Source organism: Apostichopus japonicus, chromosome 2 (assembly GCF_037975245.1).
Source record: "Apostichopus japonicus isolate 1M-3 chromosome 2, ASM3797524v1, whole genome shotgun sequence".
Classification (NCBI taxonomy): Eukaryota; Metazoa; Echinodermata; class Holothuroidea; order Aspidochirotida; family Stichopodidae; genus Apostichopus; species Apostichopus japonicus.
Window position 1 is genome coordinate 27851554 of NC_092562.1, and position 17187 is coordinate 27868740.

Sequence of the window (17187 nt, forward strand, 5' to 3'; positions counted from 1 at the left end):
TAATCGTAGTCGTAGTCGTAATAGTAACCATAACCGTTACCGTAACCATAACCATAATCATAATCGTAGTCGTAATCGTAGTTGTAATTGTAATAATAATCGTTATCATAAGAAACGAATATATAAAAACTCCCAATTCATTTCCCGTTACTTGAAACGTTGTGCCTTCAGTGTATGATAAGCTATAGTCGATATTTCCACTACATTGCATTCGACGGTGTACTATCACATCATAATATGACATTGAAACACACAACTATATACTGAATTATTATCATTTTAAATATTCACACATATCGTTAGGTTTCTTGGAAAAATAACATTAATCAAAGCACTTTTAACTGTTGAATTCTTTATTATCATGAAAAGACTGAAATAGCTTTTGAAGTTGTTTATTAGGGTTGATACAGATGTATTAATGTGGTGATCAGTCTTGAAGGAGACAGCACATCAGATAGGCCCGGTGTGATCAAGAGGGAGCAGGTAAGTATGTACATACAGCAATAATTACCCGGTGCACATTGGCCGGTCAAATGTATATACACATTTCCTGAGCATTTCATTACATTCTCGTTTGATATCTTTAAAATACTTACAACTCTATAACATCCTGTAATCCAGTGAAAACCCCGTCTTGAAATCTGGTGATGTGATTGTCTCGCAAAGTACTACAACGAAGTGAATAATATTATATAAGTGACACAAAGGTCCGGTCGGTTCGATTCCTATACCTTCTCCTGATGAGTCCCAATAGGACGAAACCGATCGTGAAGTGGAAAGTTTTCTGGTGTGTTGGTCTTTATTAATTTAATATGGATCTGTCATTCCACTCGCTACATATTCATTTTATAATTACGACTTAGCGTGCTTACAAAAAGGCGGGTTAATTCTGTGTTCATTGTTAGATTCAAAAACAGGGATGCACTCTGAACAATGATAACAATTTCGTTATACGCGCTCATCGTCAGTGATACAAAGCCAGTAATACGCAGTCACACCATAAAATCACTATGATCGATTGGTACTAACTTCGGTCAATAGATAAACTTGTTGAAATGATCTTCAGTTTAAACTTACAGTATATTTAGTTTCTTGCAATTTGTGAAGAGTCCCGTCGGGAAGTTATCCAATTTGTGACAACCGTAGATTATTCTGTTAGAAAGTGGAAAACAGAATTGATAGCGAATGTCTGTCATGAGATCAATAATATATGATACAACTTATCAGCGATCACTGGTATTAGTTAATTTTTTATAGAAGTATACATTGTTCGTGCATCACAAAGACTAAACGTCATATGTGCAGAAATCAAGCACCATTTTTTAAACGTTCACCGCTTGCGTGCTGTAGCAATGATTTGCGAGTTTCAGGTCAATTGTAAATGCCCTTAATTGCTTTGTGACCTTTGACATTTCCCCTAGCGTATTCCGCTCATTTTAATTATATTAACCGAAGAACGTACGTCTTAACGTATCCAGCCATATACCAACTCAAATTTGTAATACGTACATTGCAAATTTCAATTCGGGATTTGAAATATGTTAATGAGCTAAATCGATGATATGTCAACGTAAATCGGTAAAAGTAAATCGGTAAAAGTAAATCGGTCAATGTAAATCGGTCAATGTTAATCAGGGAGTGTTAGCTCAGTGGTTAACGCCGGTGCCTTTCAATCATAAAGTCCCGAGTTCGAGTCACTCCAAGATTAATGTATATCTTCCAGTTACAGAGTTGTTGACAGTTGACAATTCATAATCATGGACGTTAAAATATGAATCTAAGGGACTGACTTCGGTCAGCTTGCGGCATTGATAAGCCAATGATGGCTTTTTTGCGAGGTCCTGCTTGCAGGGGTATCTAAAATACATACATACATAAATAAATAAATAGAATGCAATTTAAGCTGCTAGAAACTGATATTTAAAGATTTATTATATATAAATTTACTTCTACCAATTTAATTCGACCTATCATAGACTTAAACTGGTAGATGTCGATTTAAATTGACATATACCGATTTATTTTACATATCATCGATTTAAATCAAGTCAATTAAAGCTGCTAGAAACTAGTGTAAGTCGGAGGAAATTGTAATATGTCAATGTATATCGGTATAAGTCGATTCCCCAAGATTTGAGACTGATGGCCCGCCATAGGATGTAAGATGGGCTACAATATAAACACCGTTCTTTGTCACATTGCATAATCGAATGAAATTACGGGGACAAATTTCTTTATTTGAAGGTGGTGTGTGTGGGGTGGGGGGGGGGGGGTGATCATAGATGTATCAGGGGTGGAACCGGGCCAGGGTCTAAGATGTTTGTGGTCAATGGAAGGGCTTGATTAGTTTTGGTAAAATGGCGGGTACGTAGATGCAAAAAAAGCTATAGGCCTCTACTTATTTAGTTTTTTTCTCGTAGTTGTTCACTAATAGCTTGTTTATTGTATGGTTTTGTGTGTTTCACTACTGTCTTATGTTTACTGTCGACGGGAAGTCATTTTCTTTTTCTTGTTTTCTGAAATGGACAAAAAAGTTTCTATCTATCTATGTACTTTTCAACTTGAGAAACAATGTTGAAACATTTCCCGCATATACATGTGTTAGATATTTATCTGCTGTGCATGTAGGTAATTTGGTAATATTTCATATGCCAGTTGGTCGGTGTGGGGCAGGGGATATGACTCCCTTCCCAGAAGCATATACGTGGTTGTGGGGTGTGGGGCTACCTTTGTACTCCCTGGTCCACCGTCTGTTTGTAGACATCTTAGAAAACTTTACACTTTACGAGATATATTTTGCGTCAAAAGAAATCGACTTCAACTTGTATTTATTGGAAATGAGTAGCAGAGAGTATAGCTTCTTTTTTTATCCTTTTAATTTCAAGGTGGAGTGTTAACTGTTTGCAACCAATGCCACTATAAGATTATGCTATAAGAGCTTGAAATTTTCAGCTGAACAAAAAAAGAAGAAGAAGAAAGATCCGATTAAATTAAACTTACAATGTCTCCAAATTGAAGAGATCACGAAATGCGAGCTGCTCAATCTTCCTTAATTGGATTAGTCTATTTAAACGGCTGAAAATAGGTATTAGAAAATAGAGAACAATTGGCTAAAAGGAATACTCATTACTCACAGAATTAAACAGGAAATCGATATTACTCTATTTGCGTTATCACATTGATCGACCCCGGGTCGCGAAGTAAAAACAAAATATAACACACTGCAAATGAGATATTGCATCTAGATGCATGCTGTATAGATAGCCACAAGTCCGCGTCGTAATATGCAAAACAGTCCCGTCGTGGTTACCGAACGAATGTATCAAATTGTCAATTATCATCACTATTGTTTTTCTCATCAGCAGATATGTATCAATATTTAATAAATTTGTAATATACCCATTTCGAACAAAGAATCCTTAGTACACTTACAGGAAACGAAGGGAGGATAAGCCTGCAAGGTTTCGATTTCCAATCACTTCTATCAAATTGTCGTGAAAAGACCTGTTATGAAATGAAATGAAGGTGTCACATTAGAATAGTATAATTTAGTTAATTTGTATTTGTATGACAGAAGAAGTCAATCTGTCAGCTGTTTATTTTAGAAAGTTTTTTTTTTAGTACCTTTTACTTTAGTCAATCCTGGTTGTTGTTGTTGTTGGAGAGTAGTATCCAGGGATGTAGGACAATTTACATAACCCTAATCCCTCTATTCACTACAAAAATACAAGGTAGCATAATTGAGTATGTATACAAAAGAAACATCACCAGGTCAGGACATAGTTATATAATACAAATGTACAGGGTAGCATAGCATAGCTAGTGCACACAAAAGAAACACTACCAGGGCAGGGAATAGTCAAGATGACAATGTATTGTATTGCCAAGTTATGCAAATTGATGCACTAGTAATTATGTGTGACATCACATCCAGCCATTGAAGTGAGTGTTGGATAAGATTTTTATTCACTCTCCAAGTTACCATCATCGGATTGAGTCCTGCTAGATCTCTTAGCTGAAAAAGACGGAGCTACAGTAGTGTGATTTTCATATCATGGGGCACAGGATCCTCTATATAGGATACCTGTATTGAAGCCTGGGCTAGTATATTGTAATTTATAACTGGCATTTCACTGTGAAATCTGAAAACACAATTATTTCCTGGAGACTCCAGATTCACTCAATATGTAGTGTTCTGGATAGGGCAGCTTGTCGGCAGAGTTGGGATGGAAGTACATCACCTGACCGAAAAAAAAATATAGCTGTATTGCAGAGCTCGTCTGACAGTTTAAGAACTGGAACCATTTGCCACTTTCCTCACATTGAGTCGAAGACCGGAAGCTTTTGAGGATAGTTTTTTCACCGACTATAACACCTACCACAACCTGATATCCGCAACCACGTGTCAACAAGTATTGTCAACATCTTTAGGCAATATTCGTCACAGTGACAACTCAGAACTCTTTTTTTTTTAAGATAAATGTTAAATCAGAATTTCATGATGTAAAGGGGGGAAAGCTCTTCAGACTAGAAGAGGTAATCTCATTCTTTTATAGAGAAAAGAATATCCAATTAATATATATTAAGACTAAATTTATACGTACCAGTTTGCTCTCTCGCAATTGAAAAAGATCCAGGGGTATCAAAACTTTGGAAACTTTTCAGTAGTCAAGCTAAATCTAGTATATGTTATCCTCTGGTAAAGATTGCGCCAAAGCAATCTGTTATCTCTAAGTATTCAGGAGTCCTACGTGTTCTTGAGCAGTATTACAGAACGTTGTAACCTTTATTTTCCATGTTCCTTTTTTTTATTATTTTAAGGAGAAAGTTCCTCCTCAATAAATACATATTCACTTTAGAAGTTGAATTTATAAAACTTGTTTGTTTCATTAGTTGGTTGGAGTAATTCTGTTTTGCATTGCATATTGATTTTGGATAGCCGCTAGGCGAATGTGTCGCATTGCCACTTGCATTGTTTTAGTGGGTGACAGAAGGTAACATTTTCAAACAACTGTTTGCGATCTGTTGGTACTTTTAACAAACCTGCCGAATATTACTCAACAAAATAATATCTTGCAATCAACTAAGATGACCTACTACAGGTTTGATGATTTATTTAGCTATTAATTAATTAATAATTCATAACAAATCATCAAGTCAAAGAATTGAATATCAATTTGTGTCAATGGAAGAGTCACATTTCCACTGTCAATGTCACAGCTGTCAATAGGTCCAGCCAGTTGGGACAATTTCCTAATGCTAATACCTCTCTAAACTGTACTCCAATATCATCCTTCAAAGCACTGCTATTGACAGTACAAACAGTTCCTAACCTTGATCTGATAGAAACATGATATTCACAATACTGCTCGTACTGACATTACGAGTGCTCTGAAGCGGGACATGACACTACAGTATAGAAAAAAAAATGTCCCAACTGGGTGATAGTCCAGCAAACGCAATGAATAATGTATATATTGCCTCACTCACACCTACGTACCCATATACATTTTATTGGGTTATGTCACTATGTGGGAGTGTCAGATATGTAAAAGAAAATAATATCATTGGCTAGTTTATACTATGATGTATTCAGTCAGCCGCTCCTGATTATAGGGGTCGGTTAATCAACGGGTTACCGAGCGTGTATAGCAATATAATGCACGAACAACTCACGAGGCCGTATGACGAGTGCATCCAGTCGTAGCGTTTTAATATAAACGCCCGGTATGCCGTTGATTAACCATGTTAATTCATGCAATGCTCTAAATAATGATGTTCATTTCAGAATGTTACTGTTAATAACAAGTAACACGGTAATTGTCTCGAAAGGTCACCCGGTAGTTCTTTAATTTTTTTTATAGTAAATATTCTCAAAACTTTGTAAATGCGCAAATAAAATATCAAGAATGACGATAATTAAGCTATACATTACACAACTGCGTTATTCGATATAGTGATATCACGCAAGGGCATACTGCGCCTGCGTTCATATATTTATCGACAGGTCTTATTGGGTCGGTATTAATTAGGCTGTTACGCATTTCTTGTTAAGAACTTACAGAGTGGTCATCCGGGTACAGTTACGAAACACCCAATCCGGAATTTGTTTTATTCTATTATCAGAAAGATCCCTGCAATTTAAATAGAAGGGAGACAATTATATTATTATATTAAAAAATAATATAATATAAACCAATGGTATTTACTTCTGAGGATAAAAAAAATTCTTAGATTGTTTGAAATATATTTGCAAAAATAACATCATGATCATGATCAAAGTTTATTTGTTAATAACATACAGTAAAACTAAGAAAAAGCAGACTTTATTGAGGAATTAAAAGAAACACTATCAAAATGTGAGTCTACAGATTAATCTCACTAGAAAATCAACAATATGATAAAAATCCCCCACCCCCTGTCGGCTCCGTTGAAACAAAACTGTAATGAGGCTCTGCCCTATATATATATATATATATATATATATATATATATATATATATATATATATAGGCCTATAGGCATATATATATATACAAATATATATATATATATATACATATATATATATATATATATATATATATATATATATATATATATATATATATATATAAATGCATGTAATATTCACTTTATACAGGCTTTTATCAATTGTTTTCCTCCACCAAAGTGATTGCTATCCAACCCCTTCCCTCTTACCCTTTCCTCTCCCCCATCTTTTCACCCCTTTTGGATATTCTGGTACCGTCCCTGCTATGAAGGAAGGCTGAGTTCATACTTACACAATTGATAACGTTCGGCAATCGATGAAGAAATAGTCAATGTCTTCCAGTTTGTTACCAGTAACGTCACTGCAAAAAATGCAAACAAAAGAGGAGAGCCGAAGTCCGTATCACTCGACCACAGTGATTCTACTGGTGTGTGAATGCGTATAAATTAGCTTTGTATAACTGTTATTGAGGGCCAAGTAATGCTGACGAAGGTCCTAGCGGGACCGGAAATTCCAATATATTTTCTAAAACTTTACTCCTTATCTGTCAATCATATCTTATTTCTTTGGTGTTCTGTAATATATATATATATATATATATATATATATATATATATATACGTAATCAAGAACAGTGAAAAAACTTCCAGCATCCACTGGGATTCGAACCCGGGCCTACCGCTTTGTACGCGGACAGACTAACCAATTAGGATATATGGAGGCTGATTGTATGTCCAGAGGTTCGAAACCGGTAAGGAAGGTCGTAATTTCAATGTGAGTTTGACACCTGTATCGAACAATACTAGTTCTGTTTTTGGTGACATTTTGCCTTACTCTAGAGATCAAACATGATGCTAACCAACTCGAAAATCATTTCTGATTCCTAAAGCCACATCTCGAAAGAGATACTTTGAAAAGATTTTATGTTAATGTCATGGAGGTTAACGACAAAGGCTATTGAACATATATAATTGAAAACGTAATGAGAAGGAAAATCCAGAGCAGTGAAAAAAACTCCCAGCCTCCACCGGGACTCGAATCTGTGCCTCCCGTTTGTACGCGGACACCCTAACCCACTAGGCTATGGAGGCTGATTGTACATCAAGGGGTTCGAACCGGTAAGGAAGGTTGTCATGTCAATGTAGGAATTTGACACCTGTATCGAACAATACTAGTTCTGTTTTTGGTGACATATTGGTGATATATTATATACATATACACACACATATATATATATATATATATATATATATCTATACATATACATATATATATATAGATATATATATATGTATATGTATATAGATATATATATATATATATATACATGTACATATATATATATATATATATATATATATATAAATATATATATATATTGTTCGAGTTGGTTAGCATCATGCACCATCATGCAGAGTAATGCAAAATATGTCACCAAAAACAGTACAAGTATTGTTCGATACAGGTGAAAAACGCCTATAGTGGGATTACGACCTTCCTTACCGGTTTCGAACCTCTGGACATACAATCAGCGTCCATAGCCTAGTTGGTAAGGGTGTCTGCGTACAAAGCGCGAGGCCCGGGTTCGAATCCCGGTGGAGGCTGGAAGTTTTTTCACTGTTCTTGATTTTACAACTCATTACGAATTTCATTTTATATATATATATATGTATATGTATATATAGATATATACATTCAAACGATGTTTGTCAAAAGAAAAGGACAAGTTTTGAACTTACAACTCATATAGCCTTGACGGTAGAAGAAATGAACGCTTCAACAAGTTGTCGATTGCGGCACTGCATGTAAATTTAAATATGATAGGATTAAGGAATATAATTCAACGATTATTAGTTGGCTGAAGGAGAACATATATAGATGAGTGAGCCCAGATATAGTTCAAGATCAATCGATATAATATGTTAACATATTGAAGTCTTCCTCAGTGCCACCTTGCCACCGGGAATTAAACGTTATCTTAAGAACCGCAATGATGGATGGCAGAATCGTTACCTTAAAACTACCAACAAAATTCTATGAACCAATATAATCGATTCCAGATGTGTATATCTATTAGTTCACCCATGATTTGCTTCAAGTTATTTCTAGATACATATTATTATTTTAGGATATGACGGAATTGAAAGCTCCACCAGGGTATTGAAATATATGTATTCCTCGTTTACATGACTAAACTGCCTTTATTATCTTTCCTTTATGCACTTACTGAGGTCAACTTTCTATTTGTTTTGTAATTAAGTAGACTCTAACCGGGTGCATTTGTTTTTCTTGATAACCAGTTGATATTTCAGTTCCTTGTTACAGAGTAACAGCCCGTATATAGGGTTGGAAACATATTGTACCATAACATTATTTTTACTATTCTTACTCTATTATTATAGCCTCTGTTCACTGCTAGACAACAGGAAAATATTTACAAGGGTCTTTCCTGTTTCGGTATCGATTGGAGTAGTCTCACCAACTTGGGATTATATATGTTATGTACTGTTCGTACTGTCAGTATGTCATATATGAGGAGGTTCACGAGTGGTTATTAGCTATGGAAATTCTTGAAAGACAAATTAATGAATATATGTATACTGATATTTATACGTACAACTTGATCAGCTTATCAAACCTCAGCATATAGTTGGTGGGGATGCATTCAAGTTGGTTATGATCAAATTTTCTGCAGAGACAAAAAAACAGAAATTAACTTAATTTTACACATTTTAGTAACTACATATACCGGTACTAGATTTTCCAGTGCCTTCAAATGGCTCCAACAACAATCCGTGCGTATATACTATACCACCGGCGCGGATCCCGAGGGTGTGAAAGGTTGGGGTGTACACAACTCCCATTTTCAGCTTTGAACAAAAATCATCTCAAATCGTGTATTTCTACTCTAAATGTGCCACAGAATGTCCCAAATGCAACATGTATCGGTCTCCTCTATATAGGAGTCAACGTCAACGATCTCAGGGCTACAACTTCTCGTGGATCCAGCCGTGCTCAGTTACCAATTATTTATAATTGAGGCGTAACATAAGTATATATATATTAGTAAGAAGAGTCAATACTATACAGCAGCAACGCTAAAGAAGCTCAGCTAAGCTTCTATTTCAGGAATTTGGTTTGATTGGCCATTCTCTGAGCAGTTTATCCATTTGTTTTGTGAGAACAATATAAGACATATAGGCGGGATAGCAGTATCATTTCCTTTCCTCTCATATCCTTTTTTCCTTGCCTCATGCTTAGCACGTTGTTGCTACGAAAAGGTGCAATTTGTGTCTCTGGGAAAGAAATTTCATTATTTACAAACCTTACATAGCTACATTAAATACCCGGTCAGAGTTTATAACCACCTGCGGGCATGCTAACAAATTTTCTCTGTCCAGATTAAAGAGTATAGGTTTCTTTCAGGATTACCGTTTCTATGCCTTTTCTGTCCAGATGCATTGCACTACTGTATCGCCTCACGAGTGGATCTGTCCACGAAACTCCGGAATCTTTCAAACTCAGATCTAACAACCATACAAAATCTTTCAACAACAAAACGTACGCTCACCACATATATATATATATATATATTTATATATATATATATTTATATATATATATATATACATATATATATATAGAGAGAGAGAGAGAGAGAGAGGTGGAGAGAGGTGGAGAGAGAGAGATATATATATGTAGATAAAGATATATATATATAAATAGATATAGATATATATATATATATATATATATATATATATATATATATATATATATCTAACAAATGTACACATAATTAGGAATGAATGTGTCGCAAGTGGTATGACTATAGTCGAGTGTTATGGACTTAGTCTGTGACACGAAGGGTCCAGGTTCGGTTCCTGTACGTTCCCCTGCTGATTCCCAAAAAGCAGAAACAGGACGCCACTGAGCGTAATTTTCCTGGTGTGTTGATCATAATTAATTTAATATATATTTTTGTCATATATCCAGGGCCCTGAGAAACAATTGAGAGAATTGTAACTATAATTCATCTTTATGACATGTATTGTGTCTAAAATATGACGATAACGAATTACATTTTGGAAATTATAGAGCAAAAATGCTGCTGGTTTAGTTCTCGAAACTATTCTCAGCTAGTCAGTACAGTCGGTCTCAACCAGCCAAGTCGGTCTCGACGAAGCGATCAACACCCCGAAAAATGGTAAATGTGCGACCTTGATTATATAATAGTAACAGAATCAATGGAAGGTCTTACATTGCTGTTGCGTTTAGTGGAATATTTCTAGGAATCCTTGTCAGCGATTTTCCTGTACAGTTTATGAAACTGGCATGCCCTTCGAAATAGCACTCGCAGACACCGCTAGGTCCGCAGGCATCTGAATCTGAAAATAGCAATTGTCCAAGAATCATAATAAAATATATAATGGATGTCCTTTCCATTACTTAATTCGGTATGTCGGAAAAGTTCGGGCAACATATATTACTGATAATCACCTTTAAAGAAAAAGCACTTCATCCAATCTTCCTTTATGAGAGTCCGAAAATTTGAAAAAGCATAATATTATCGTTATTTTTACACTTCGATTCTAGTGTAACGCTGTGTTTATTATATACGGCCGTTTTAAAGTGATATTTACGGCAAGTGAATGCCTATTATGTTTTGGAAATGGGACAGAAGGCGACAAAGTTCACAACTATAAAGGGAATGTTGCAAGATTGCTCGGCCTTCCATAAATATATGAATGCTAAACACCAAATGTCATTTCTAGACGTTCTGAACAAGTTGGATTGATATCAATTCCTTAACCACTTCGGTCTCTTATAAGCCCACTGATATTCATATGTATTTACACTTTAATAGTTTTCACCCACATAATCTCAAAAGTTCTGTTGTTTACAGCCAATGCCTTAAAACTTAAACGAATTTGCTCCCACCCATGCACGTGATTATGAACACTAGGTATCTGCTTATTTCTCGAACGTCGGATACCCCGTTTACTTAATTTGACAGGGTATTTTCTAGGGCCGACAAATTGAACCGTGAGGACTTATTAAAATACAAGTCCAAAAGTCCTAACACACGCATTCCGTTTGTTACCAACTTGAGCTCTATCAAACATGAATTTGCTGTATTCTAAGACGATCAGTAGGAAACTCGTAATGATGCCCCCCCCCCCCCCCAACCTTAGATTTCTGCTCACTTCCTCCAGACTCTCTTACTCAGTTTCAACTACCGCAGGCAATTTCCGTTGCGGTAGGGCAATTATGTAGGTGAAACAGGTTCCATGTTCCGCTTTCGTTTTAATAATCACAAACAATTCTATTCGTGATGATGTTGCAGGATTCCCCATTTCCGAACATTTCAATCTTCATAGTCATTCTCTCAAAGACCTAAAATGTATTTTAATTGCCTCGAACCTCAAATCCGCTACTGAACGTAAACGGAAAGAAATCGATTGGATCTTTCGTATTAAGTGTCACAACACCGGCTTCAACTATCAGTTCTATAAATTATTACCCCGTTATTACCATTATTATAAACATATGCAATCCGTTCTTTGTTCCTTAATCCGCTTCCTGCATCATCATGCATATGGTGTATTTGGTTTAATTCCATCATTGCAACTTACACTTATCTATAGCGTCATACTTTCATCGTGTTACATTTTGTACATTCGACTGCCAAGTACTGCTGACGAAGGTCCCAGGGGGACCAAATATTCCAATATATATTCTACAACACAATACTCTTTATTTGTCAATTATGAGTCATATCTTATTTCTCTGGGGTTTGTTTGTTGTTGACATTGTAGTGAGGTGGAAAATCCTGAACAGTGTAAACATTCCCGGACTCCACCTGGATTCGAACCCGGGCTTCCCGTTTCATATGCGGACACCCTAACCACTATAGGATATATGGACGCTGATTGTATGTCCAGAGGTTTCGAATCGGTAAAGAAGGTCGTAATTTTCACTGTAGGCATTTGCCACCTGTATCGAACAATACTAGTTCTGTTTATATTTTGTCTTCACTAGAGGTCAAACATGATGCTAACCAAAACGAAATCATTTGAGATTCCTAAAGCCAGATCTCGAAAGAGATACGACAAAGGCAAATGGAGATATGTATTATTGAAATTGTAGTGAGTTGGAAAATCCAGAACAATGAAAAAAAATCCAGTTTCCACTGGGATTCGAACACGGGCTCCCGCTACATATGCTGACACCCTAACCCTATATGCAGACACCCTAAATATATATATTTTCCAACTCATTACAATTTCAATTATACCATTTCAAGTATTTGAAAATATATATATATATATACATACAGTTTCATGATAGCATCCTTGCACTGATAGTATAAGCATTATGATCAATTTCAGTACTGTTTGTACTATACACAGACACCTGGATATATCAGATTCGTAGTACAACAGCATGGGTATAAGTACAACAGCATGAGTACGGGTCCAACAGCATGAATGCAAGAACAACAGTACAGCAGCATGTAGCTTGAGTACGGCGACAGAATCATACGTACGGTCACAACACCATGAGTACGAGTACAGCAGCATGAGTACGAGTTCAACAGCATAAATACGGCTAAACCAGCATGAGCATGATTACAGCACCATGAGTTCGAGTACAACAGCAGGAGTACGAGTACAACAGCATTATTACGAGTAAAACAGCATTATTACGAGTACAACACCATAATTACGAGTACAACACCATGAGTACGAGTACAACACCATAAGTACGAGTAAAACACCATGAGTACGAGTACAACACCATAAGTACGAGTACAACAGCATTATTACGAGTAAAACAGCATTATTACGAGTACAACACCATAAGTAAGATTAAAACACCATGAGTACGAGTACAACACCATGAGTACGAGTACAACAGCAGGAGTACGAGTACAACAGCATTATTACGAGTAAAACAGCATTATTACGAGTACAACACCATAAGTAAGAGTAAAACACCATGAGTACGAGTACAACACCATAAGTACGAGTACAACAGCAGGAGTACGAGTACAACAGCATTATTACGAGTAAAACAGCATTATTACGAGTACAACACCATAAGTAAGAGTAAAATACCATGAGTACGAGTACAACACCATGAGTACGGGTACAAGAGCATTATGGTGTCCGGTGTAAACTCTTTAAGTACAACTTCCCAACTAACATTATCAGACTCCTCTCTTCCTTTAAACGATCGATATGCAAATTAACTATAATACTAAGCATTCCAATCCTTTGATTCTGGAAGCCGGCACCCCTCTACACCCCCCCCCCCTCCTCACAAGTCTTTGTACTTGGCCCTCTTTATACTCTCTCTACGTAAACGACTTTCCAAACAATAGCATCTACAGTTCAAAGGTTAGCCAATTCGCAGACGACGCAGCCACATGGGACACATGCAAAACCATTAACAATGCCGTAAACTACGTTCAGAATTCAATTTTTGTATTAGAAGAATAGTGTTACCGTTGGCGAATTAAAATGAATCCAGTTAAAAGTAAAATCATTATCTTTAATTACCCATTCGATAGGGGTAAAAAAAAAACACAGAAAATTAACCTCTTTAATAACATCTTAAATAATAGTTATGAGGTAAATTTCCTAAGGATAACTATTGACAAAGACCTAAACTATAAAACATATATTAATAAAACTACAGGGATAGTCTGGAGAACGGTCAAAATTCTCAAAACACTTAGGAACACTAATATCTTTAAACCCGAAACTCTGCTTAGTAATTTATAATGCAAAAATCAAACTTCTTTTCTTATATGTTAGCTTTGCCTTTTCTTAGTGCCCCAAATATAAACATATTTACCACCATCCATAATTCTGTATACCGGCTGTCTTAGAACCCCTAGATATACTATAAACAAAACACTGTATGAAATAAGCAAAACCTCAGACATTATCACCATTATTCATAACTTTAACAGTAAATTGCTTAAAATTCAGTTATTTCAAGAGATTCTTTAATCAAACAACTTCTAATTCATTACATTATTTCGAGCACCTATTCTAAACTTAAGTCAAAGAAATTAAAAAATTAGCTTGGACATCCTCAACTTCAACTCTTGGAAGGAGGCCTCGGCTCTGGCAGAGGGGGGTTGGAGCGTGTGGCCCCTAAGCCCTTCAGGAATCTAGGATCCCGTTGACTAGTGTGCTTGTGAGGTAAACAGCACCCTCACTATGAATGCTCCTCTATTCCTTAAAGTTATCCAGCCAGGGCAGGGGCAGCTTTCCACCCCTCTTCCACCCCTCTTCCACCCCTCTTCCACCCCTCTTCCAACCCTCTTCCATCCCTCTTCCCATACAAAAAATTTCCAAATTCTGCACGATTTGGGCTTTGCCTAGCTCGATTAGTTCATATTCACTTTAGGGACCAGAGCAAGAGTACTACTACAACAGCATGGGTGCGAGTACAACAGTATGAGTACAAGTACAGCAGTATCAACACAAGTACAACAGCATGAACACGAGTACAACAGCATGAACACGAGTACAACAGCATTCTCCTGATATTAGTAAGAGTACGAGAACATCTCTACGTAGAAAAGTGAGGGCAGAAACATAATCCTGTCCTCCCGATACCATTGCCAAAACGAGGATCTTCCCGGCCATTTGCCCCCACTGCCCGACACCAATGGTAAAAAAAAAGTAAAAAAAAAACTGTTGAATTGTTTACTTTCCTGACTTATCGAAACTTGAGAGCGAGAGAGAGAGAGAAGAATCATTTTTTCTTAATTTCAAAGAAATACTTTTTCTAACTTCAAATGAGCTTATAAAAATGCTAAACATATCTCATCCGAAATATTGCTATTGTGAACTGAGCAATCAGTAACCAAATTCCCTTTCCATTATGCTAAAGATGAGCCAATGAGAGCATTTTAATCGCAACTGGCAACACATTCCTGTCTCTCAATATTTTGTTTTACTTGATATATAATATTAAAATACTGTTACCAAGTTGCTTATCTACTGCACAAACCCGTGTAAGTGAACGCAGTTAGAGGGCCTACCTGATATGCGACAGCCCTTGTCATATGATAGGTCTGCAACAGTAGTCGGAAAACCGTAGTCGGAGAAACAGCGAGTAAAACAGAGAAGTAAGAACCAGCGTAGCGTGTGCGCCATGATAACCCAAACAAAGGACACAGTCAGTTCCTTCCAATTATAAGGTCCCCGGTTCGAGTCACTCCAAGATCAATGTATGAACGTTAAATATGAATGTAAGAGACTAACTTCGGACAGATTGGGGCTTAGATAAGCCAATGAGGCTTCTTCGCGAGTTCATGCTTGTAGGAGCATCTAAAATACATACATATACATACAAGGACACAGTCGATTCGGCTACATGCACATAGACTAAAAACGTATATGTTTTCCTGACTTCAAACATGAAACAGTGGCAGAAACTTCCTTCTTTCATCAGTGTACAGTTATACTTTCACTTTCAACTCAGGAAAGACTGAAAGAGGTCAATCTAAACTCCATATCTTGGTCATTCTTCGATGCGAAAAAATGCGTCATATGTGGTATGAAAGATATAAATCAAATTAATATAGATCAACCCACTAGAACAATACCACTTCACGACCGGCTTTGTCCAGTTTAGGACTTATCAGGGGAAGATAGGAACCAAACCCCATGCCTACGTGTCACATACCTAAGTCTGTAATACTCGGCCACATTTCTTGTACCGACAATGACTTCGTGTTAGGATGATACAGAGTTCAACACTGGTGCTGTGAATATAAGAATATACATAGAATAACCATATTTTACGACAAGGCCATCCGTAATTGAGAAGAGAATGTGTTGCATGACCGATATATATATAATTTTTTTTATAAAAGTAAAGCTTCTCCAAACACACAACCCATGCAAATATATAGTTAAAGGTTACAAATTATTTTATTATAATTACAAGAGTAGGCAAAATCCTGTATAGGCTATGCACAGTTACACCTGTGTAGAATAACGTTGCGTCTACCCCCTTGGCAAGGTTATCAGTATTATTGTTGTTGTTGTTGTTATTTTTGTGGTTGTTGATATTGTTTTGTACTGGATCGGAACATTTAAAATATGATAATGTTGTCTAAAAAAAGGCCAATGCTTCATTTCTTACCCACATCATTTGATGTGGATGTGCAAGTTGTTATACACTTTCAGAGCTGCAAATCAATGCAGTGTGTCAGAACAATAGAAATACCAAGATTGGTACCGTTTGATAGTAATATATATGGATAGTTACGGGGTTGATGCTTGGCTAAGAGTTATCATTTTTCTTTGCATATTAACTTTAAAATGTATATTTCGTCATGTTAGACTAACATTTTCGTCGTGTGATCTCTTGTACGACCACGAAATTATTTCTTGTATGCCTATATATGTACTTCGGGCAGCATAGTTATAACTCATGCGGACTAAGTAGATTGTTTTTTACTTTGTCGATATGCTATCATAATTGCAAAAGCATGGTGTCGTTATTCAACCTTCGCTGCTTTTTTATCTCGCATTCTATCATTCCCTCTTCTAGCTTTATCATTTGCTGCCTTAGTTTGTGACGTCACAGAAAAACCGATGGAACATATTTAACGGCCATTGTCGCCGAGAGTAAACAAGCTGTTTGAGCCAACGTTTCCCAGA

The 17187-nt window shown here is 36.3% G+C and overlaps 1 protein-coding gene across 3 annotated transcripts in view; it reads right to left on the minus strand.

Annotated features, from left to right (window-relative positions):
* Positions 1-16281, minus strand: part of LOC139984970 (uncharacterized) — a 26921-nt gene extending 10640 nt beyond the window's left edge. Inside the window, exons 1-10 of one of the 3 annotated variants that reach the window (XM_071999144.1) lie at positions 16205-16281; positions 10755-10881; positions 9111-9182; positions 8233-8292; positions 6786-6854; positions 6063-6134; positions 3433-3504; positions 3001-3075; positions 1078-1152; positions 597-668 (exon numbers count right to left, since the gene is read on the minus strand). In XM_071999144.1, coding sequence (XP_071855245.1) covers positions 597-668; positions 1078-1152; positions 3001-3075; positions 3433-3504; positions 6063-6134; positions 6786-6854; positions 8233-8292; positions 9111-9182; positions 10755-10881; positions 16205-16229 — 719 coding nt within the window. In that variant the 5' untranslated portion in view covers positions 16230-16281. Of the gene's footprint in view, positions 1-596; positions 669-1077; positions 1153-3000; positions 3076-3432; positions 3505-6062; positions 6135-6785; positions 6855-8232; positions 8293-9110; positions 9183-9925; positions 10021-10754; positions 10886-15557; positions 15901-16204 lie in introns of those variants that run through there. The other 2 variants (XM_071999138.1, XM_071999153.1) reach the window with 2 other exon arrangements.
* Positions 16282-17187: the final 906 nt, after the last annotated feature.